The sequence below is a fragment of the Micropterus dolomieu genome, linkage group LG21 (assembly GCF_021292245.1).
Source record: "Micropterus dolomieu isolate WLL.071019.BEF.003 ecotype Adirondacks linkage group LG21, ASM2129224v1, whole genome shotgun sequence".
Classification (NCBI taxonomy): Eukaryota; Metazoa; Chordata; class Actinopteri; order Centrarchiformes; family Centrarchidae; genus Micropterus; species Micropterus dolomieu.
In genome coordinates this window covers 29,626,234-29,651,880 of record NC_060170.1, presented here as the reverse complement: position 1 = coordinate 29,651,880, position 25,647 = coordinate 29,626,234, and the positions used below count along the sequence as shown (strand labels likewise).

The 25,647-nt window shown below is 39.2% G+C and overlaps 2 protein-coding genes across 3 annotated transcripts; one reads left to right on the top strand and one right to left on the bottom strand.

Annotated features, from left to right (window-relative positions):
- Positions 1–6,100: 6,100 nt before the first annotated feature.
- syn1 (synapsin I) lies at positions 6,101–13,450 on the bottom strand. 2 transcript variants are annotated; one of them, XM_046035269.1, is made up of 13 exons: positions 13,118–13,450; positions 12,056–12,113; positions 10,866–10,957; positions 10,531–10,687; positions 10,351–10,440; positions 9,786–9,848; positions 9,540–9,682; positions 9,338–9,412; positions 9,144–9,246; positions 8,904–9,053; positions 8,292–8,361; positions 7,610–8,147; positions 6,101–6,550 (listed from the first exon to the last, which is right to left on the bottom strand). In XM_046035269.1, exons 1-13 carry the CDS (start codon positions 13,429–13,431, stop codon positions 6,415–6,417), a joined length of 1,989 nt encoding a protein of 662 aa, XP_045891225.1. In that variant the 5' UTR covers positions 13,432–13,450; the 3' UTR covers positions 6,101–6,414. The 2 variants fall into 2 exon arrangements, with proteins under 2 accessions (XP_045891225.1, XP_045891226.1); XM_046035270.1 differs by having other exon boundaries at positions 8,910–9,053.
- Positions 13,451–20,525: 7,075 nt separating this feature from the next.
- vgll4l (vestigial like 4 like) lies at positions 20,526–24,373 on the top strand. Its single transcript, XM_046035785.1, has 5 exons — positions 20,526–20,649; positions 22,283–22,406; positions 22,523–22,778; positions 23,364–23,430; positions 23,557–24,373. Exons 1-5 carry the CDS (start codon positions 20,583–20,585, stop codon positions 23,856–23,858), a joined length of 816 nt encoding a protein of 271 aa, XP_045891741.1. The 5' UTR covers positions 20,526–20,582; the 3' UTR covers positions 23,859–24,373.
- The last annotated feature ends 1,274 nt before the right edge of the window (positions 24,374–25,647 follow it).

The following is a 25,647-nucleotide window of genomic DNA, read 5'->3' as shown; positions in this document are numbered from 1 at the left end:
TTTTTTTTTTTGGCTCAGCATGGGACTAAAGAAGCCACATTGGCGTAGCTTTGATTCCTGGTGGATCAGACTAGATTATATTCAGCGGATTGTTAGATTCTTCCGGGGTGCACTGGAGTTACTACATGAACTCTTGACTAGTGTCCTCATGTAGCTGATACTGCATGATATAAACATGGGAAATATTTGCGAAAGACACGATTTCATGATCACTCCCTGAAGAAATTTTGACAAAATGGGCTGCTCTGCATCTCGAGGCTTGAAGACTTGAATAAAATAAAGCAGAAAAACCATTTCAATGTAATTTTCCTATGCTTAATTAGCAAATTGTGTTTATTTTGGCTGCACAAAAAAAGAACATTCCAATCCACTCCAAGTAACACTCATAAACAAATTCATGCACCAGCCAGACCATTTGGGAGCGGTATCCATGGCAACCCACACTGAGTAGGAGCAAAAGAGACTGAATTGATTTCAAAGGGAATGAAGTAAAGTGCTGATGGGAGTCTTCCATGGAGACCATAAAAATCTACGTCACGAGGATAAGACGAAGGGAGGCGAAAATTGCTTGTAAACCCCCAACAATCTGCAAACGCACCGCAGGAGGGATTCAGCAGTGCAGCTTTACATCGACAGTACATTTAGTGGCAACACAGAGTGTGGAAGATAATATAAGGTTTACCATAAGGAGAGCCCCTCTGGCAGCCTCACGGTGAAATTAAGACAGGAAGAAAGACCTGCGCTCATGTGGGCATATTCTCAGATCCTCCTCTCAGTACATGTAGGTCAAAGTATAGTGTAGATATTATTCACAGCTGCACTGAGCAAACACAAACTCCTCTGTCCTGGTCTCTGGAGTCACAGTAAGACATCCCATGGTGAGTCTTAATTAAATCTTTACTCGACACTCCTCTCTCATCCTTCATCATCTGCCATTTTGGCTAAGGAATCATTCAGTCATGTGTGCAATTTTATTAAAGGGGAAAAGCATTTGGAACAAAGACACGGGCCTCTTGCTGGGTGCAGTTTCTTTCTGAGGGCTCCTGGCGGTGTGAATTATTTGTGGTGCATTGTCACTATGATATTGTTATGTAACAACATAGAAACAGAATGCAGTTATATTACAGTTAAAGTGAAATGAGCAGATCATATTTTCAAACACTGATTGAGGTCAGCAGGAAGTTTTATAATGCAGGGCTGTAATCAAGGTCCTGCTATTCAAGACTGGACAGACAACAAATCTTTTGTTCCTCGGTTAGAAAGAATCAATGAGGTCCCTGTAAATATGGATATCTCTAACTCTCCATCCCACAGCAGTACAATGCAAAGCAGTACTGAGTTGCACTAATTGTGCAAGGCTGTAGGCCTTGTATAATAGCTGTAACAGCCACTCTTTCCCATTCAAAGACAACCATCTGATTGCTGAATAAAACAACTGAATTGTGAACTGACATTAGCTTTTCTTTTTCCTTCATAAAAGAATGTGAATGATTGAGAACACTTGGTTATATGTGTTCTGTCTGACCATCTGAAATGGATTAAACAAATGTGATTTGTCTGCCCCGGCCTGCAATATTTCCCATCCACCCAACATGTGTATATTAGTTTTGACACTTAATGTATGTAATTACACATTCTGGTTGGCAGTTGCTATCCAGATGCACCTGTGCTCGCAGCTTCTTCGGGCTGTTTAAATGGGTCAGCTCTAGAAATATCCTGGCTCAGAGAAGAAGTTGTGAATGCCCCTCCCCTTTTGTCTTCTCTCTGTCCATAACAGAACAAGAGAAACGATGGCAGTACTCTTGAATCCTTTATTTGTGACCTGCAAAGTCATACCAGTTGTATTTGAATGATTACACAACACCTCACATGAATGATTGTAGTGAGAAAATCACAATTTCTGTTGTTTTCTCGTGAATGGGTGGCTTAGTTTGCCAGAGGGTGAAAAACTATGTCCAAAACAGCCTGCTGGGTTAACCCTAACCCTAAAGTCAAAGGTCCTAGCAAAGAACTGACTCTTTCACACACACCACTCACAGTTTGAACTTATGCTGACCTTACAAATATTAGATGGCATAAAGTAAAATGTAATTATCTTCCAGAACACATTTAATATGAAATCATGTCTTTCCTGATCAGATGAGCATCTTAACTGCTGATCAAATCTAGATTTGTTACAAGAGAGTAGTTTGGCCCCCAGGGCATCTAGATAAGAGATGCAAGCCAGCAGACAGAACTTTAAAACCACACTGACCTTTCATGAGCGAGCTGCTATATAACATCCTGCTTGCAAATTGCATTTTGCACTCCAGACACTTTTGTCTCCAATAAAAACTTTCAAGGGAAAAAGAAATTGAGTGATCCATTTAGAGATTAAAATTGAGCTCTATCCCTCACTGCAAAAGCCTACCAACAAAAACCATTTTGACAGGGCAATTCATTTTATAATTGGAGAAAGTACAAAATCTAAATTTTAATGTATTTGTTTCAGCTGTAGATGCAGTCATTGATTTGTACAAAACAAGGCAATGAAACACTGATTCTTTTGACAGTGGGGTGCATAAAACTATTGGCTTCTCTCAGCTGCAGCTGCTGCATTCAGATTTGCAGACCTAATGAATATCCAAAAGATACTGGAATATAATACGTGTGTTTTTTCTCAAACAACGTGAATGGTGAGTGGTGTTTAGGGACATGTTTAATAGGATTATGCACACATTGGTATTTGTGTTTTCTGTGTGATTATGACTCAGAATTGTGACATTAAATTGTATGCCTCAGGAGACACAATGAAAATGAGACCTCATTGGAGTTTATAACACAGTAGAAGACAAAACTCTAATAAAACTCGTCTCTGCAGTATTACAAACATAATAATTGATCAATCTCTGAATAGTCAGTAAGTTACTAACATCTAATTTTGTAAAAAAAAAAAAGAACAAAGAAAATATTCTAAGCAGTTGAACTGAACGTGTTTTTACTTGGTTGTGTGAGAGGGATGCACTTCCAGTTCTAATCAAACCGATCATAAAGACGTAAAAACAAAAAACATAAAAGGGTACGCTCATAACACCAGTGTAAAATGAACTACATAACCTGATTAATGGTTATGGTAGTCAGACTGCAGGCCCACACCACCTTGTGGTCACATTAGCTTGCACTGTTGCTCAGTTTACAGTTGCATACATTACATCAATTTCACAGAATGTTTTATTGCTTTAAACAGAGGATCAAGTCCTCTTCCAGACATTATTATTAACTTGAACCTGAAATACTCACTGTTCCATGTTCAGTCAACTATAATAAATAAATCAATAAGTCATTGTTGATCATAGACTTTATTAGACATGTGCATGTTCTAATAACACACTCATTTTCACATAATATAGCTACATTGCATATAACATCAAATCTATTTTTTTTTTTACATTTAATTCAATAATCCACCATGATTTACATTATGTAGTATCTTGTTTTTTGATTGACAAAAACCTCAGCTTTTTGATTCTTGCACTTACATTTATGATTCAGGCAGGCATCGACTGACAATCAGTTCCACTCAGATTTGTAAGGATTTAATCTTTTCACAATGATTATACAATGCATTTAGAAAACAATCTATCAAACTACCTGTAACAAAATAAAACGTACATTCACTGTCAAATATATTCACCATAAATAATGTAAACTTTTCAAAAGAAATAAATGTGAATATAAAACATAAATACATAAAACTATTTCCCACTTCTCAGGAGGTGCCATGGTAAATGGTATGTCTTAATATGGCCAGGAGGCCTCTGAGTGACAGAATGACATTTTTCAAAGTTAACCATCCATGCTAATTGTGATGGCTCATTTTTATAAATTACACACTCAGTAACAATTACACAAGGCTCTTACTGATTCTCTTGGTAATAGGCTGTGCCACGATGAATCTGAAAGCCATGTACTCACACTGAGTGACTTTAAAATTTCAAAATGAAGCCCTAAATCACTAATGCATAAACTTTTACAAGCCCCAGATAGTCTTGTGTCATAGAAAAAAATTAAGCATGTACAAAATAATTTAAACCAAATAAATCCCTACTTTGAAAGGGAAAGGAAGAAAAACAAGAAAAACTTAAAGAGATATATAATATCAACAGCACAAATAGCAGCAAGGAAAAAAGGTGACAATCTGCATCACTCAGAGCTCTGTACAACACATCTATTTGGTTTGACAGTTACAGAACAACATTCACACATTTATGCACCATTGAGCACAAGGGGTCACTGTGGCTACACAAATAGACTGACAAACACAGGCAGCATGGAGAATCTGCAAGGGAACCAGGACTCCTTTATACTTTTGGCTATTGGGTCTTCTCTAAAAAGCATGATATTGCCATACTACATCGACATTCAAATGGAAAGCACTCCTTCTGGAAGACATTTTAGTGCCTGCAAACAGAATTGTTTTTTTAGTAACAGCTGGGATTTTCAGAGTAGTGATCAAAGAAAGGGTTGTCAGTACGAAGGAGGTGTGGCAGGAAATGTTCAATCTACTGCAGAGGTGCACAGTTGACATTCCTGTACCTTTACATTATTTCATTTTTGTATTGTATAGCCTCTTCTTACAGACTTTCAACACATTTAAAACCCGGGAGGCATACATGAAAGCAGAAACTCTGATGCACTGTATGATACAGACTCAGGGTTAGAGTTACTCAAGTGCAAAATCACAATGCACTGACTAACTGCTAAACCCTAAAATCAACCTGCCATATTCCACCAACTTTCTGTACATCCATTAAATTTGTAGCTAGTTTACAGTCCAAAGTTTTACATTGCATTGCTTTGAAATCAAGCGAATATGAAATGACACTGTCTGTACATAATCAAAATTTTCTATACCTGGACAGTTGCCAACCCTGCCTATGCTGTATCCTAATATACCACATCTGTATACCCAGACACAGCAGCACCCAAGAGTCAGAACACCAAGTTGTTGCTTTATCAACTGGCGGAGGAATAAACCTGAAAATATAGACTTTATACATCAGTCGGTGTCACTGTATTCAAGTATAATGTTTGCAGTTTACTCTGTGTGCAAATGCATCAGAAATAATAAAAACATTCTACCTCATTAAAATGCATGCTTTTCCTTCATTACTGGTAAACAACCACAATAAAACTGTAATGGAAGACCCTCACCCACATACAAGTGTCACAATCAATTGGACATCCCTGAGACAACTCCATTTGATCTGACGTTCTTGTCTGTGTAAGGCATGCTTTCAAGGTGGAGGGCTTTCGGGCTTTTGAAAATGGGAAGAAAAGTGGCAGCAACAACATACTCACAACACCTACTAGGTTAATTTGCTAACTAATTCAACTACATGTGACAACACAGTTACAAGCGCCAATGTCAGGGGTTGGAAAATGCAACCATTGCCTCCTGTTGACATGCAGCTAAGACATCACCATGAGCGGTCAACAGCTCGAACAGATCTCGCATTAGCTAACACTGGACATCATATGTGCGCAGCTGTGCTGAGTTAGGGACTGTACAAAAACTATTAGGGGTGGAGGGGTTCAGAAAAGGGGGTATTGTAACAGGGAGGAGGGGTCAAAATGTTGGGAGAGCAAATATTTTATATTTGTGAGGGTACATAAAACAAGTTAAATCTAACAGATGTTGTTTAATGTGTGCAATGGATTGGCCTGTTGACATATGCAGAGGATATGGAGTGGGGTGAAAATATTGCAGTGCACAAGCCCTCAGAGCTTTTGTGGCTATTGTAACAGTTTATTAAACAGCTCTTTATTAAAAAATAGAGTGGCTGTATTTTCACTATTTTATTATGTTATAAATATATTATTTTTAGATGTTGAATAACACTGGGGAGACCCTTGCTTTTTAATGAAATCAAATATACGATTCATACCTCGTCCCCTCTACAATAATTTTTGTACAGTCCCTTAATTCATTTGGTTGGCCATCAAACCAACCGTTATTCTAACATAGAGATCACAATGACTATACGGCACCAACAAACAAGTGGGAGCAGTATTGTGTTTGTTTTGTGTTTTGTTTCTTTATTTTTGTGTATGTGTTCATGCATATACAGGCTTTTGCGTGGTGTTGTTTGTGTGACACAAATAGTAGATGACTTACTTAAGCTTGAGGCAAGGCAAGGAATGTTTTAGACATCAGTGCCTAAATTTACTGTGTATTCTACTTTTTTGTTCATTTCAAAAGGTTTTAACAATTTAGGCAGTGGGTTTCAAGTGTGCACATTGTCATATCAGGGTCAATGTACATGAATTGGAGACGGCATTGTGTTGGTCCTTGTCAGTTGGGGGAATCTTGCCCTTCAGTTTGCCTGTCCATCTTTCTGTCAGTAGGAGGAGAGTAGGGGGGCTTATGCCGTCTCAGTCTGAGAAGAGACTGGCAAAAGATTTGCGTAGATTGCGTATGGTTTCAGCCTTCACCTCGTCCTGGCTAAGGCTGGCTCGTGGCGCTGGGGTTTCTGGAATGTTGAAGGTATTGGTAAGAGACTGGGACTTGCTATAAAGAGAGGAAATGGCAATAGAGGAGAGGGAGAGGCTATTAAAGTCATGCAGCAAACTCATGGGACGAAAAGACTGGAGCACGGCAAGAAAGAGAGAGAGAGACGGGAGAGAAAAGGATCAGTAAAAGATGATAAAAGCGCATTCATTCTCTATGGTCATTCAGTATTACCTTATCATTTCAAGTTAGCTTTGATATGATATGAATAGTGAATGACTTTTCTGGATGCAAAGTGATGCATGTTGTTTTTTTTATCAGCGACTGATGACAAGTGTGCTATTTGTCCATGAAAGCCATCAGCTGGAGAATGTATTGACCACTAAGGCAGAAGCAATCATACAGATTTTTTTGCAGCGAAAACCTTTGACTAAATATCTAAAGTGTTCAACAAATACAGATGAAATGTAAGTGGGAATTTGTTTTAATGTAGTGGTTTAAATTCGGTAGTAGTTAATCAAATATGTTAATCCACCCCAAATTATTTATATAATATAACAATAATATTGCATATTCTAATAGTTTAGAATTATTCAAATCAATATAGCACAATTGATATTTCTGTTATAAATTAATGCTTTGTACAATAGCATGTCAACTGAAAAGGTCTGATTAAAAAACAACATCTGAAAGTATATAAAAGTTTAAAACATACAGAGTAATTAACTATATCAATGGCCTGATACAAAGATAAATCTGATTTAAAAGTAGGATTTATAGAATTTGGTCACATGTGGCCTAGAACATGGATTGTGGCAAATGTGATCTATTATGGTTGCTTGTTGTTGTATTAATGTATCACATTCTCTCCAGACAATCTGAAATGGTATGTTTTGTGAAACTGCTGCTGAAGGACTGAAAAATGTAATAATCAATAAATCATGCACATTCAGGTGAATCATTCATCGATGAAGAGCATGAGTAGACTTCCCATGTGGCATGCGTATCTCAGTGCAGGCAAAAAGTAAGACAGGATCTTCTGTTCAGGTCAGCTGTAAGGTTTGCTTTATGAAAAATGAGATGAAACTGACCCCAATGAAGTATCATATAGTTACTTACTTTAGTTGTGGAGAGCTGCCCATAGTCGGGTTGTCCTGACTGGGCTTGTTTGGGGGCTGAGGCTTTTGCTGCAGCGGTGGTCGTCCCCCTGGGCCCCCATGGCCTTGAGCAGCAGGACGGGGCTGCTGGGTGGTGGCTGCTCCTGGACGACCTTGCTGGCCAGGAGGCCTCTGTTGCTGTGGTCCCCCCTGTGATTGCTGCCTAGGGGGCTGGGCTGGCCTCTGCTGCTGTGGTTGGCCTGCTGGAGGTTTCGGGCCTGCAGATGGTTTCTGCTGCTGCTGAGTGACAGACTGTTGCCTCTGAGCTTGAGGTGAACCTCCCTGGCTTCGTTGAGGAGAGCCCTGACCAGAGGGAGGTCTCTGGCCTTGAGGAGTTCCCTGACTTGGTGGCCGAGGCTGGGCTGCAGGTCCTTGGCTAGCCTTAGCCTGGGCACTGGGGTCACCGGTAGCAGGGCTGGCAGCAGATTGCTGTGCCTGGGCAGGAGGTTGGCCTTGAGGCTGTGGGCGCTGCTGAGATGGGGGACTATGCTGAGGACCCCCTACAGAAGAAAAACAAAAGCAGCATTCAGATACTTTCTTAATACTCACGCCTTGTCTTGGAAATAAAGAAAAAATATTTGTAAACATAAAGAAATGGTGTCATTTTCACTTTTTTTGTTATTGTGAATAAGTCAAGTTCTTACCCTGAGGAGAGGGGCGCTGTAGAGCCTGTGGTACTCTGGGCTGTGAGACAGGCTGAGGAGACACTGCTTTCTACAAAACACCCAGGAGTTAAAGGGCAGTAAGTAAATATTGATCAAACAAGGAAGTAAAAATAAATAGCTAATGATATGCTCTAGAAAAAAGTTTGACAGGAAGTTTTGCTCAAGCCTAGTATCAAAGACTGTAGAAATACAATCTGCAATTCTATAATCATTACACTAACTGCTGACTTAAATGTTCTTATGATACTTAAGGCATTGCATTGATATACACCACATATACCTGGACATGTATGTGTTCACTCATAACCTGTTGATACATATAGTCTGTATATATATGCAGTACATATTGTACATCTGGTATCACCCTTCTATTATAATTATGTAAGTTTTATGCCTACTGTTCCTATTGATTTTTTTGTGCTTTGTTTACATATTCGCATTTAAAGTAAGATGTTCTTAGAAATCTTGTGTGTAATGTGCACCCTAAATAGAAACATGCCTGACTTGACATATATTCGTAATAAAAGTCGGGGAAATTACAAAAGGTGCTAGATAACTGGAGCAAGTTTGGAGTATCTGCTGTTTGAGCACCTGTGCTGGCTGTCCTGCAGTGGCACGGACTGTGGATGGGCTTGAAGTGCGAGGAACAGCCTGGTTCATCTTACACACCACCAGCTCTGCAATCTGAACACGATCCTCCTCCTGCTGGTCCCCAATCAGTGGCATTGAACAGTCATCAACCTAAAAATCAACATGGATGATGGATTTAATGGATTTCCCTTATGATTAAAGATAAATATTTCCTTGATATCATTATAGTGCCTTTAGTACCTCGATAATGTAGTCTTTGCCATCTTTACCGTGTAGAGCCTCCACAGCACAGATATCCAGCCCCCCAAAGATGTCAGCACAAGAGTCCACCCACAGCCTGTATCTAATTATAAGATGTTAAACATAGCTATAACAGCACAGTGAGACATTATAAGATACACAGTCTGATCTTATCTGCATTTATGAGCTCTTACTTGTCTGACATGGCCACCTGTTCAAGCATAGATGAGCCAGTGTTGGTTTTCCAGTTGCCAGAAATTGATGTTCTCCTGTTAATAAGAATTAAACAATGATTTTCATGTACCATTATTTTCATTTGCTATAATAACATACCAGTGTGTTGGCCCTTTTGTAGTAGTCTGAAACTGAAGACAACAGAATCCTAATTTCACTCACATGTAAGCTTTGTAATTGTCCCCAATCTTCTGGATGCGGACATCATACTTTGCATCAATGAAGGGCTCAGAAGTAGCATAAGTCTTGGTCAGTGCCACAACACTGGCAATATCTTGAAAATCGTATTGATTGTCCACTTTCACCTGGGGTAGAAAAGGTCAAAATATAAATACACTGGCATACATCAGTCCCAGAAATATTGTGTTCATATTGAACTGAGCCAACACTTGAGTACTCCAGTCCTACCTTTCCCATTCCTGAGTGAGCATGGCCCATCTTTATCACTACAGGGAACCGAGGAGAGGTGATCTGAAACAAGAGCATTATCACATACTCGGGTGTCTCAAATGAACTTCATTATAGCAGTGTAATGATTAAAACACTAATGTTTATTCCATTTCAATAAAAAGTAATTCACACATAACACCCCTCCTCTATTTCTGTAGGAAATTCAGATTCGTATTGATGGCTTGAAAGCCAGCCGAGTACTGTCACCCTGTGACTGCAGGGGTGGAGATGACTGCTCTGCACCAACAGACTCAATTTAACTGTATTGACAGTGACGGCACACAAATAATAAAATTTCTGCCTCTACCCGGAATGAAAAAAAACCACATTCCCCAAAAATTAGATCAATTTCTGCTGCTACATGAGACTGAAAATGTACACGGACGTGAATTACCCTCCTAAAATGTGACCAGTTGAGAGGGACAGACTGTCTGTGTGTGTCTCTTTAAGGGTTGTGTAGCATTAAGACATACCCACCAGAACAAGTGGAAAGGGGGAGGGGAGCAGATGGCAAAGAACTCACCATCTCCTTGTGGTTTGGATAGTAAACCTGCTCTATCAGTGGGAACTCCTCTGGGCCCACTTGCTTGTGGAGTCTAGACATCTGCGCAAACTAAAACAGACAGAAATATTTAGAATGGAGCCTTTGTAATGCAAAATTTAAGTTTTTTAAGTTTATATAGCTAAATTAAACAATGCTTACCACCCATGGTTTGTCACAGAAATTGTAGACCGAGTGCAAAGAATTAACACTTGGCAGTCCAGCATACTGCAATCCAATCACCATGTTCCGGTGGTCTCCATTTTTGTCCATGCTGAAGGCATGCTGTCTGATCAGCACAAAGTCTGGCTTAAATGACCTGGGACAGAGGACATTAGGAAAATATTAAACTGCATTGCCAGACCAGTTAGCAGTTATGAGGAATTTCTATTCAGGGTATAGTGGAATTTCAGTAGATTTCAACATAATCTCTAACTTGCAGCAGCACGGTGGATTATCAAACTTTTTTTAACTAGAATATTTTACAAAGTACTTACTTAGTAACCTTGTGCCCATTCCTGATCGCATCAATGTCCACATTGTAGGTGCCTATGGAATTGGCCACCAGGTTGATTTCGGAGAACTCTGCCTAAAAGGACAATGTCACAGTCAATCCCCAACAAACGCCATATAAAACACTGTGATCTGAGCAGGAGGGCAGTGTTTGACTACCTATTCTACATGAGCCAGGTTGAATAGGGAACAATTACAAGATGGGAGACTTTATCTGAAGAAGTGCGCTCTTCCTGTTTAGAGCCACAGGGGAAATAATTGAAACGTAAGCTCAACATGAAGCAGAGACAAAAATAGGAAGGGAGGAAAATGCCTCAGGCTGAGAAAAAGATTAAAAAACTTTCTAAGTGGTGTTGGTTTGGTGGATTACAGCATAAATAGCCAATGACACATACTATATTAATGAATATTCTTATAAGGCTATACATTACTATAAACAAATTTACCAAGATGATTATTGGTGAGTTATTAGGCTACACAAATAACTTATTTATCTTTATAAGAGATTACAATAAAAAGTTTGCATTACACAGAATGGCTTTGTTGCCAAACAAAATAGATTTATCCAAAACAGACGCTGGGACATTTACCTATGATCACAGTAATAGCTCCCATATTGGATGTTTCATCTATTATTTTTTGAAGAGGAAACCGCAAATCATTTTATTTTTGTATCAAGACTGTTTTTGAACAGTACACCTCAGATACAAGTGGACAAATTTATAAGATTTACCCAACAAAATGACTCACCAAGTGAATTACACATGAGACTGCCTCAGAAAATAAAGATATGAAACCAAAATAGGATCAAAGTGAAGACAAAGGATGCATAATATGAGCACAGGGACATTTTTATGCTTTTAGAGAGAAGAATGACCAGCAATAAATACAATCAACTCCTAATGCCAATGACAATGCACTCATCTACAGAGAAAAATAAACCATACATGCTCTTGACATAAAAACATCCGAGACGAGGTTATCCATCAACAAAACACAAAATACTAAAGTCTTATGAAAGAATGATGTATAACCAAATGAGGTTCACAGTCTGGTCACAAGGCTCAGAAAAAATGGGCTGGTTTCTTTTAACTAGTCTGGTTTCTTGTCCTCCTGGCGGGGAGTAAAGAGGAACGCTAATAAAGAATAAAGTAAATAGTCACATAACACCTACCTGTTCTACTTTGATGTCAAATTCACCGTGGACCTTTCTTCCTCTGAAGACCTTCACCCTGCATGTGAATTGAGGATTTGAATCCAATAGTTGTTTGTATCCAGACACAAACATACATTTCATTTAGCAAGTGTCTCCTAATTGACAGCTGACATTTTCTCCAGCATTGCAGAAAACTACTGGCAAATGAAAATGTGATGTCAAATACCTAAAATAAGCTGACATCAATGGAACAAATTGCTATTTTTCACAGCTATGGTATCACAGCTATCTATAAGTGGCTGCTGCTAGATTTTGTTATTACTGTAATAAGTGCTGGCAGTGCATCGGCAGTTTCAGCCCTTTTGAAGGCACCATGCAACATAAACAAAAAGGTTAAGGTAAATTAAGTAGCCTGAGTAACATTATTTTAACCTTGTCTATACATAAAGAATTTGACATTGGTATATAAAAACCGGTACTTGCATTTTACATCCACCCTGTGAAGTATAAATTTCCACATTCCCTTCCTGTTGTGACAGAATAGGAGAACTACATATCTGCTTAGTTTACTATCACCTAGGGTGTCATTCGGAGACAATAGTGTAGTGTTTTATCACCTATGTCTTGGGTGCAAAGCTCTAATGAGCATGCACAATGTGCACTGGTGAGGAGGATGTACAAACCTGGAGCATATATTTTCCTTGTGCACAACTTGCCCTGACAGCCATTGGATTTGAAAATACCTGCATCATCATGGTGACATCATCACATTCCTAGTACAATGCCATCATCCTAAGCATTTTAATGTCAGAATGCAAGATTACTTTGACACAAGCAACAGCTTATCTTCAAATGAAAATGGCTTCCCCGCCTTCAGTCTGTTGCACTTTTGCCATGGCACTATCAGCGCAGAAGGCAAGTCTGAGCAAGATGCCAAGGTGCTGTTTCACGTGATATAGGCTATCTCAGAGCACTGGATGAATCATATGACCTTCTAGATGTTAGGCCACTGCAACCCACGGTCTGGCACACATTTCTGTCTAGACGACGCACCGCGCAGGCAATGCGCACTGCTCTTACCAGTCGGTCTGCTGGTCGTCGATAACCAGGAGGATCTTGGCACTGCTGGAGACTCCTGCCCGGTCCGCTGCCTCGGATAAGGTCGCAGCCGCCGCAGCTGTGGTCTGTTTGACAGCATTTGATATGGACGAGAAGAAGCCGGAGCCTCCACCTATAGGCTGCTGCTGGCTGGTGGACTGGCGCCTCTCCGACGGCCCTGGCGACACTGCGGGGCTTTGCTGCGGCGGGTCGGGGCGTTGGAGATCGGTCATGTAGCCATTAGGCAGGTTGGACATGAAATTGCTGTCCGAGAGTCGTCGACGCAGGTAGTTCATGATGGAGACTTAGTGAAATAACGGAAAGAGGTGTCCAAATATCCTCCAACTGGATGCGACTTACAACTTCGAGTTCAGTAAGAAAATGGAATGACTAGGCTACGTTTCCATGTGCAGAAACAGGGATCAATGTTACCTAAAGAGAAAAAAGCCTTGTGTTATCAATTAGGAGCAGATTTTTTTGCATCTGATTACAGTAGTAAGAAATCGTGACCGAGTGGCTGAAGGAATTAAAGCAAATCATCACACAGCCTCTTGATAATAGCTGACGACTCAATCTATCTCTGTCAAATACATTAATATAAAAATACATTATTTTTTACTTTTCTATATGATATTGCTATTTAATAAACATAACTATCAAAGCAACCGCTGTAGTAGGCTAATCAGCAACTGTCATAACAAGGCGTGATGAAGCCTACCTGCGAGTGTATCCAAAACTGATCCGCCCCAAGGATGAGGTGATTATGCCTTATTGTTATCTCTCACAGAAAAGGCGTCGTTTAGGTGACTCTCATGTCCTCTGTGTAGGCATCAATAAGGCCGTGCATCGGGCTTGAACCTGTGAAATTAAAGCTACGTTCCTCCCTGCATCACCACCGTTGTCTCCCTGTTCTTCCCCTCAGGACCCAGTATTTCTCGTCTGCCCTGCGTCACTCCTAGTCATCCTGAGGGAAAGGAGCCTGCCCTGTAAGGCTGGACAAGAGTCAAGTTAGGTAGTGTGCGGGACAGCAATTCCGGATATTTCTTTCAAAATAAATGCATCATGTTTAGGCTTAAACGCTTAAGATGAATTCAAAAACAAAACAATACATCTTGACAATCTAATTGACAGTAACACATAATTAATTATTTTAATTCTAAATAGGGAAATGTAATTCTCTGTGGAAATTCTTATATGTCATTAGATGGCAAATCAAATAAAATATTTAATTAAAAGTAAACTGGCATAGATTTAGATTAACTGTTTAAGTTAAAATGCCAAACATTTCCTGGATCCAGCTTATAAATTATGAGCATTTGATGCTTTTATATGTTTTATGTCATTGTAAATTGATATTTGGATTTTAGACATATTGGTGGTAGGCTACAAAATAAGCAATTTGAATATGTCTCCTAAAGCTTTGGTAAACAGTGATGATGAACATGAACATGAAATGAATGGACAAGCTCACTAAAATCATCAAACTATTTGGAGGAGTGTCAGCTGAAATCTCAAATAAAAAAATCTCAGATATCTTGCTATTGTTATGCTTAGTCTTTTAAGCTATTAAATGGAATATAATTGAACTTCCTGTTTTGTTCGTCCTGTGATTGTTTGACTTGACCAAGCTGGGTGTTGGAATATGATGGTGGTGCTGATGAGAGCAGGGTGACAGGGGCGTCGCTCACTGTCAGACATGAGCATGCTGTTGACTCCACAGGGTGCATATTGGTGTTGATGTGATACTGCATCCTGTTGAGTTCAATAAAACACCAGAGGCACCCTTACTGCTGGGCTTTCAGGCCGATGACACAGGGTGTTACTTTTGAAGTCGAGACAGATTTGTGAAAAATGCGCCATCTGTTGGTGATCAACACAGACCCCCGGGGATTCCGAGCCTTTGTTATGGAAACTTCACTGTCACCATGTTCACAGTGGACACACATTTCTGAGTGCATTTCCTACTTGAATCAGTAAAATTATTCCTGGTAGAGATTTACCAGTCTTTGATGACTTTGATGAAATGCATATCTTAGCGCTGTTGTTCATATAAGGTGATGAAGCAGTTTGCAAAAATGCGTGTTCCAGTTTCTATGCTTGCTAGGGTAGCATTTGTTATTGAATTATTATTGTAATTTAAATATTTTTGTACCAGACTTTTATATTATGTATAGGGCCTGTTTTGTGTTTATCAATTTCTGAACATGCCTTAATAGTGACTGTTGTGCATTCACCTTCACTTAAAGAGCAGCTAAAAAAATATCAAGGTTGTAATTAGACATTTATAGGAATTCATGTACTAACATACATAAATATTAACTGAATACCAATCTTCATAACGCAGTGTAAACACTTGAACCTTCTTCTGGAGTACTATTTCTTGGGTATTAAAACACAATACACTAATAATACACCAATAGCTAAAAAAAAACAAATATTCAATCACTTTTCTGCTGTGGGTTGATCAACGCTTCTCTTTTTTTGCATGAAGAGCAAATAAAAAACAGATAACCAGAGAAGCACATAGCTATTTGAGGTGCGGACATTAGGATAATAAACTCTAGAAAACAAAACTAGGAAATCTTGTTTGCACATTCACAGATTCCTTACATTTTAAACTCAGATTCTTTGCATTTTTTAAATGGAATCTGCCAGTGAGCAAACATGTTTTTCAAGAATAGTATACTAAACACAGTGGTGGGAAAGTCTATTCTCTCAGGTACAAACAAGGTGTTGTACTTGAGTATTTCCATTGTATGCAACTTCCAGAACAATATTCCACCACATCACAAATATGTTACTTGTTACTCCACTACATTTGTCCGCCCGATTTAGTTACTTAATTACAAATTCCAAACCAGGCTTCAGTGTTCCCTAATGGCTTAAGAAAATGCTCCTATTTATTAAGCTAAATAAACTATGTAGAGCACCAACCCCACCCAATCTACCGGATCAGTATCACAAAGGTGAAAACTTATTATAGGCTCATGAAATGGTCACTTTTTAGAGATATATGGTTCACACAGGAGGGCAACAATACATCATATAATGTTCTTACAGAATATGAATCATTGCTGTAAATTAAATTACCCAACAGTACATAAAGTATAGTTCAATTAGTTTGAACATCTACAACAGTAAAATGCAACATACACAGTGATGCAGAAGTAATAGGCTATTAATCCAGAAACATATCAGTGAAACACTGACAGGGACCATTTATACTTTTTTATGGTATTTGTGTAATGTTTGAAAGGATTACACTTAGAGATGAAATCGTTTACAATAACATGTTGGAACATTCAAGGTCTGAGTTCATCAGCTTTTGGTTTAAAGAGCAGAAATCCAGATTTCAATAGAGAGTTAAAAGACATCATTACATTATTAAAAAAGAAGAATCCCATATATGGTTGAAAATTAACAAAAAGATGATTTGTGCTGAGCAACATGTCTACATGTGTGCCATCAACATACCTCCATCAGAATCCCCCTACTACAACCCAGATATTTTCTCTATTGAGGAGGAAATTAACTTTTGTAAAACCATGGGAAATATTAATCTGTGGGGACTGGAATGCTCGTACTGGGTCTGTGCATAGTCAATGGCAGGCTACGAGGGGACTCTCTGGGTCGCTACACTCACAGCTCAGCTCTTGGCAGTAGTACGGTAGATTATTTCAATACAGATCTAGATCCAGTGTCTCTCAGAGCTTTCACAGTCAGCCCCCTCACACCCCTCTCAGACCACAGCAAAATCACAATCTATCTGAAAAGGGCGCAGTCTAACTCTGGAGCTCCTAGAGCCTGTGAATTGTTTAACAGCACATACTCATACAGATGGACCCCAGACAGCATGGGGGCGTACCAAAAGGCACTGGAAAATCAAAACATACATGATTTAACTAATTTATTTCTAACTGAAACATTTCCTCATAATAATTCTGGTGTAAATTCTGCTGTGGACAAAATCAATAAAATATTTCATCACTTCGCTTTATTGTCTAATTTGAAAGCCTCCAAACTAAAACCTCAACAAATGGTGATTAAAAAAACAACCAGAACCCCTCTAGATTACCCTGTAACAGAACAAGAATTTACAGAAGTCATCCAGTCCCTGAAAGGAAAAGGCTTGTGGTATTGATGGAATCCTCAACGAAATGATCAAATACTCAGACCATAAAATCAGATTGGCTAGATTAAAACTATTCAATACCAACTGGAACTTTTCAGACATCAACAGACATCTGGAAAAGAGGAATATGTGTATCCAGCAAACTAGGAAAAATATTCTGCATCATCAATAAACGACTTTCTTGATAACCACAATATTCAGCATAAATGCCAAATTGTTTTTTTGCCAAATTGCCGCACAATGGGCCATATATTTACCCTCCAGACTTCCATAGATCAAGAATTAAACATTAAGAAAAGAAAGGTATATGCCTGTTTTGTTGACTTCCAAAAAGCCTTTGATTCCATCTGGCACAAGGGCCTTTTCTATAGGCTACTTGAAAGTGGCATTGGAGGAGAAACATATGATTTGATTAAAAACATATATACAAAGAGTGAATGTGCCATAAAGAACGGAAACCAACAAACAGCGTTCTTCTCCCAGGGCCAGGGAGTGAGGCAGGGATGCAATCTCAGTCCAATTCTCTTTAATCTATATATCAATGAATTAGTGAACCATTAGTGGCTGTGAAAGATCTGAGGGACAAAGCAAGGAGAGCTTTCTATGTAATAAAAAGAAACATTAAAACCTATATTCAAATTGAAATCTGGCTTAAAACTTTCCAATTTGTACTAGAACCAATAATTCTAAATGGCAGCGGAATTTGGGGGCCAAAACTTAATAATGAATTTGACAAATTGGACAAAACAATCATAGAATCTTTCCATACAGAGTTCTTGAAGAGCATCCTGCGGGTGCAGAGGACAACACCAAAAAACCTGTGCAGAGCAGAGCTCGACCAATATCCCCTCTTACTAAAAATACTGAAGAGATCAATAAAATTTTATAATCACTTTACCCCCAGACATACCACCACAAAGCCCTAACATAACAGGAGCTGAAACCAGAGGAGTCCCCTCAGCCAGCTGGTCCTGAGGCTCTCTGCAGTATCAAGTCTCCAACAGCCTCATGACAGCAACACCAACTCAAGCAGAACAAACCAAATTATCAACAAGCAAAAGGAAAAATATACTGAATACTGGAAAGAAAAGACCAAAGCACAAATTAAATTACAATGTTATCTGACCCTAAAAAGAGAATTCACACTGGCAAATTACCCGAGCACAATAAAATGTCCTAAACTAAGAAAAATGTTGACAACATACAGACTGAGTGAACACAGCCTGGCCATAGAAAAGGGTCGCCACAGACAGAGCTGGCTACCACAAGAGGAGAAACTCTGCTGCCAGTGTGACACAGGACAGGTAGAGACAGAGCTACACTTCATGCACCTAAATATAAAACACTGAGACAAAAAAACTTTGCAAACATTTCCCAAATAAACCCCGAATTTGAATTTATATCAGACACATAGGAACTCCCCTGTTTACTGGGAGAAATGCCAAATGTCAAACAATTGCTGCAAAACATGTCTCCTCATGCTGTGAACTGAGGACAACCAGTGGAAACCAAGACTGATAAATAACTGTACTTTGAAAATTATTATTATTTTGATTGTTTGATATTTAAGTAATTATTCCTTTATTTGTATTTTGTTCACATTTGATACAGATTTTGTTTTCATTTTCTAACACACACACACACAATGTACTTTTTTAAATATTTATTTTTACGTAATTTTTATATATTTTTTGTATTATTTTATTTTTTATTAACACACAGAAACACAACTTTTACTGTTTTATTTACTTATTTAAATGCTCTGCATTAGTATAGCTTGTTTAATGAAATGTATGAAATGAATTGTTCTTTTTTAATTTATTTGTAACTTTGGCAATATTGTTGTTATACATTCATGCCAATAAAGCTGATTTGAATTTGAATTTGAGTAAGTTTACTTTTGACTCTTTAAGTAAATGTTGCTGTTAATGTTCCACACTTTTACTTAGTATTTAAAAAATAATAAGTAAGTATTTTCACAGTGTGGTATTAGTACATTGACTTAAAAAAAGGATCTGAATGCTTATTCCACCCCTAAGTAAACATTACTTTGCTATTCTTGATTCTTTTAAATGCTTACTCAGTACACTAGTGTAGATTTTGATGTCATGCTATTGCAGTGTATGACTTGGGGGGGCATGGTTGAGCTTAAATTGAGCTCAAAATAAGACCTTTATATTTGCTGCTCTTTCTCATTTTTTAACCACTGTTCTTTAGCAGTTGTTCTCACCCTGTTAGGACAATAGGACAGCAGTATCACATTACATTACATTCACTTATGTTAGCTGACGCTTCTATCCAAAGCAACTAAGAATTGCTATATAATGTCAGAGGTTGCACCCCTCTGGAGCAACTAGGGGCTAAGTGTCTTGTTCAGGGGAACATTGATGGACGTGTCACAGTAGGGAATCAAACCCTGGTCTCTCACACCAAAGGCATGTGTCTTATGCGCAAACATGAGAATTATATTCATATCATTTGCATATATCATACATCAACATAGTAATCACACTAGTGTTTTCCAGCACTGGCAATGTCACAGTATCTCAGTGAGTGGCCTCCAAATACTTTCTATGTTTGGCCAAACTCCTCAGTATGCTCAGGCGAGATTGTTCTCATGGCAGCAGCATTTTCAGGACTTAAGAGTCTTTGTCTGGCCATCAACAAAAGCCTTTGGATTACTGGTGAGGCAGGCTCACAGTACAGCTGCGTGCGTGTATGGGCAGGTCAGTGGAATGACTGGAGCTCCGGTGGGCTAAGAGCTCGAAAAAATGCAGTTTGGTGAGATTGCAGATTAGGTTTGGGGGGGGGGGTGACAGGTGCTGACTACATGGAGTGAAACAAAAGGCACATTTCACTTTTTTCATTTGGCCCAGGGACAAATCTATTTAGTTGTGTGAAAAAGGGATTTATAGGTCTATTTTTTTATGATATGATATGATATATTGTACATAAGAAAGTGTTGAATAAAGACATAAGCTTCTATAATCAGTGTGGATTCCGTGGTACTATGGCATTTAGCAACTCCACTTTCTACCTTTAAGACAGGCCTACCTGTGAGCTCATTCTGCCTGTAGGACAATAACAATGCTGAATGAATGAGGGCTTTCGATTGGCCCCGACAGTAGCCAATCTGAATACAGGGAATGAGTCACAGGGAAGCTACTGTGCCTATCTGCACTCACCTGATACTTTACCTGGCTGAGCTCAGACCCAGCATCTCATTACCTTTCCAATACAATCATTGTGTCCTGTGAGCTCCAGCAGTCAAGGCGGTCCTCTGTATTTGGCTTCACTCAGAAAGGACAAGACACCATGGCTGTGGCTAATTTCCACTACATTACCCGGATGAGCAGTGGCTTTAAGGTCTATATTTTAGAAGGTAAGCTTGATTGTCACTTTTCTTTTATTAACTCCTATTGCTGGATGAGAGTCAACTTGTGTGTATTATCTTGATTAGTGGTACTGAGTCACTGCTTTAGTTCTGTTATTACACTTGACTGTTGTATATTAATATGTTTTGATCTTATGACATGTCACAACCATATATGTAATATTTGTGTTCTTTACAGTGGCATTTACATATGTTCTTTGTATGATATAGTATGTAAACACAGTATAAAAGAATCAGATGTAATGAGTCAAGTAGAAGATATACACTATAGAACATTCAACTCTTAAAATACACTGTCAAATGTTAATATGCTTTTTTTGTCATAAAGAAAAGATGTGTAAACTTCTTACAGGAAATCTTCTTAGAATAAAGAATACATTATTCCCCATTAATACTTACTGGCTTTCACTGAACTAAGATTCTGTAAATAGTATTTTCACTCACAGCTAAGCTGTGTTTCTGTTGGATATTCATAAAATCTGATTAAACCCAGCAAAACAGAAGGTCAGGCAGCATTTTCCCTCTGCTAATAAGGAAGAAATATCCATGCCTGAGGCATTAGAAAATCAGCATAGGTGTGGCTATACCTGCCCCCTCCCCTCCCCCTCCACAATGGCATTCTGTGTAAAGCAGTAGTTCACAGGTGCTACTTTACACAGAGTGCAGATTCGAGTGAGCACTTGGGGTGTGAAGACACTGCGAACAACTATTATTGTCTCACAATTCAAAACATATAATCACCTCATTGTTTTATTTAAATCAGGTGGTGGATGTTATTGTGATTGGAGCACTGAATGACCAATTTGAATACAGTTGAAGGAGCTTTGAAAGACTCCCGCTGCCCTATCAATATGAATTTTAAAGTGTTAACTGAGCAAGTCAAACAATGGGCTATATGCTGCCATATATATGTTTGAATTATATTTTCAAACAGTACTCTGTATTTTGACTGTATACATGACTGTTTTGAACATATGAGCTTACTGATGTGAGAGCTCCAAGAGCAAATGGATTTTTAAGTATTTTGAGGGTCTAACTTGCATAACATTAACATGATATTAACATATCAGTGACATCAGCAGCTTCATCTTGATGTGTTTCAACTTGTGTATTTGCAAACATCCAGAATGTGTTCTCCTCAATTGCCCTTTGACAAATGGGTGCCGCCCAAATCAGGGTCCTCAAAGACAAACAGCCATTCGATGTGTGGCTCCCCATCATAACAAAACCTGTTGATTGTGCCCTTTTGGCTGTGTGATAGGGCTTAATGCCAACATTATGCAGAAAAACAACATTTACCGTTAACACTGAATCAGCTGTCTAGTGTTGTAACCCTCACTGATCGGGTAGATCAAGTTCTACAAGTTAACGGAGTTTACAATTAACGGTGACAACAAAAAAACGTTTCCCACGAATAGTAGTCATGCAGGTCTATGTCATGGATCAAAACAAGCAGTTACTCATCAGTGAGTGCCACGCACTATTGTAAAATCATCATTGTCAGTTTGTCTTGCTTGCTTTGTTTGTTCCAGCAAATGAACTTTCCCAAAACACATGTGGTATGATTTTTAAAGCCTCTTATTCTAATTCTGCACTTTCATTTGTGCAAAATGTTTTTCAGGTCAGCCCCACCTCAGAAGCGAAGACAGATTCAGACATATCACAAATGACCGGGCTCGAGCCCCAACAGTGTATCCAGTCAAGCGCAAGCGTAGCCATGAGAGAGGCCTGACATTGGAGGAAAGGTTGGTGAAACTGGTTTATTCATGTTTCCAGCAAATATTCAATATTAAAAAATCTAATTTTATTAAAGGCAAATTCTGTCAGAGATGTGACATTTTCTTATGCATAAATGTTTCAGGCGAGAGCGGGCCCTGAGCAGGAGCAGTGGTAAAGCTGCCCAGAGAGCAGCACCAGTGTCTGCACCAGGAGTGTTTAACAGGCCGCAGAGCCCCACATCTACCTGGAGTCCTACACCCAGCCCCACCAGCCCTCTGCCCACCCATGTGTACTACACACCAATCATGGATGAACCACTTGCCCTCATCAAGAAACCAAGAAAAGACCCTGCAAGCACAGAGGAAAAGACTAAAAGCTCTGCTACCACTCAAATCCAGGTAATTCACCAAACAATCAAGCACTGAATGTATCCTCAGCAGGTTCGAATGTGACTGACTCTAAAATCACAGATGTTTGGGCTTTCATAAATTATGAAAAGTAGCAGTCCTGTACGTCCCTTTGTAGTCTCGGTGTAGCTCCAGGCTACCCACAGCAGTGGAACATCTCCAATCACTGAATCCAACTGCACAAGCATTCTTCCTCCAAGAGCGTCTACAGGCCTAAGCTTGTCCGAGCTATGCAATCCAGCCAGATTCAGCAAGAAAATGTGAGCAATGGAGGGAGGAATTCCATCAACAAGACCAAACAGACTGCTCTCTTTTTGACCTGTATATGCCACCACACTGGGAGTGATCAGACTTTCATTGGCAAACCCAACCAGTTTAATTGGTTTTCAAATCAATTTGTTTTCTAATTGAACTTTGTGCACCATTTTGTTGTAATCGGATAAAGTGCACAGTAAGGTTTAGGTGATTTTGAAAACTGTGTGGGATGAAAAGAAAACAGGGTTAATGTGTTACAAACAGAAAGTTCCTTCTGATTTAATTAATGACACATCTCTTGTTTTTTATTGTATCTTTTAGATGCGCCCCTCTGTGATCACTTGCGTCTCCTCATTAAGAAACCCCTCCAGTAGAGGCCACTCATCAGGTCAGTCTCACACTCTTGTGGATGAGCTCATCCACCAGACGGTCACTCCCTAATCCTCATCTACTCACATTTATTGACTCACTGAGGTGTGTATTTGACGTGTGTCATTCATCCTTTCTCTTACAGTGATTTCTAAATCCAACTATGACCATGTGGTTGAGGAGCATTTCCAGAGGAGCCTTGGAGTAAACTACCAGAAAGCTCGCTCCCAGCAGCTCTCCATCAGCGTGTCTGTCGATGACCACTTTGCCAAGGCTTTGGGAGACAAGTGGCTGCAGATTAAATCCAAGTCTTCCTCTTGTTCTTCCACACCTCCCAGCAGCCCAAGTGTAACTCACTCCCCCACCTACAGCCACAGCCCAAATCAGTCCCACAAAGAGTCCACCAGCAGCTCATCGCCAACTTCAAGCCACTGGCCTGTCAATTAAAGCAGAAATGACATCTGATATGGCAAGAAACTGGACTTTGTGACTTAAAATTTCACTGCGTGCACCTCTGCTTATCAAGCAATGGAAATGCCAGCGCTAGTGTTGAGAGGGCGAGCTAACAGATGCAGTCGAGTGCTGTCACTTTGGACCGCTTGTGTGGCCAAACACACTGACGCAGACAAATGTAGCATTTATTAGGAAGTCCTTGTTTTGTTACATTTCTATTCTCTGCTTGTCCATAGCATCTGAATACTTGTGAGACTGTAGATGTTGATGTGGGAGGATTGGAAAGTCAGCCAAATAATCCTTTACATTTCTTTGATTTTGTGTCATTCTTTTCATGCAGTCTGAATGCCACACTTTCAATGTATTATATTTATATTCTGAGACACCTGGGTCCCTTATAGTCTAAATGACTAGCCTATCTGCTGTATAATATTATGCTTATGAGCTGTACACAAAACGAAGACTTTGAAAAAGACTTTGAAAAAATAAATATCTCAAAAATACTTTAATACTTCGGTGTGACTGTCATTTGTAAAAACATAGTTTTATGGTGTCATCTGACAAATTAGTCAAAAAATGAGAGAAGCTGAAGAAGGATGTCACAAAATGAATAAAACTCCTTTTAAACTCGAAGGTCTTCAACTCACCTTGAAAAAACTGGGCAGGGTGGTTTACCAGACAACCTAATTTCAGTAGTGAGTCAGTGTGCGTCTGCAACATGTCCGGTGCAGACATGGCATTTTACGCTTAAAACTGTTGCCACACACTGAGTGGAAATTAAATGGATGTATGAGCAACACATTCGGGGCTTTTTCCTGTAAGTTAGAGGGAATGTAGGGTGCATGTTGAAGCAGGCACCAGGGCTTGTGTTCTGACATTCCTGTCTCCTGAGAAAACGACTCTGTAAGATCCTACAGATCCTGTTTGGCAAGGGATAGGAGGGAGGGAAGAGGGGAAGGAAGGGTTGGGCTAATATAGGCCTGAGCATGAGAACCAGCCGAGCTCTTCAGTTACTTATTTGCATGTCCTATCTTGTCTAACTTTAAATATGATAAGCCACATTTAAAAAAATTCCAAAGCTTCTGTCTTTGAAATTGTTCAGAAAAATGGGAAATAACCTAAATGTTCTGACAAGTTTACCATCTTGGGGAGAAAGTTGTAAATCTGAGGGGAGAATGAGGGAAAAAGGTGAATTGAAGGTGCTTTTGCATTAAAATTGTTAAGGTAAACCATTAAAAGTTTGTCAGCTTATATTGTCAAGTTGTTTGGGTTAAGACAAAACCTCTTAAAATCTACTATTCAGTAACACAAAATTTACATCAAACAGATCCTGCTGCAAGTACAATCATACAGGAGCAAAACACGACCAAACTGCTGGTTATTACTTTTCCTTATTAAGTATTGAAACTGGTTATTTCCACGAATTGCACTCATTACCCAGTAGTAACCTGAACAGGGGCATTGATGCCATCTAGAGGCCCTAAGGTAAACCTTAAACAGCCGACATTGTCAATGACAGATGGTCTCATGCTGCATAAGGAAGAGCACAAACAGCTACAAACACAGCTCTGCAGATAAACTTGCTGAGTGAGAGATCTGGCTTGACACAGTGAACTTTAGAAACTAAAGAGAAAGAGAAAATACTTTGTTCAGTTTACCACTAGGAGGCGACGCCATGACAGGTTTAAACAACTGTACATCACAATTCATTCATAAGGTAAGTTCTTAATCCACTTCACATCTTATTTGGCAATACTAACATGGACATTTCTCATCTAAACTG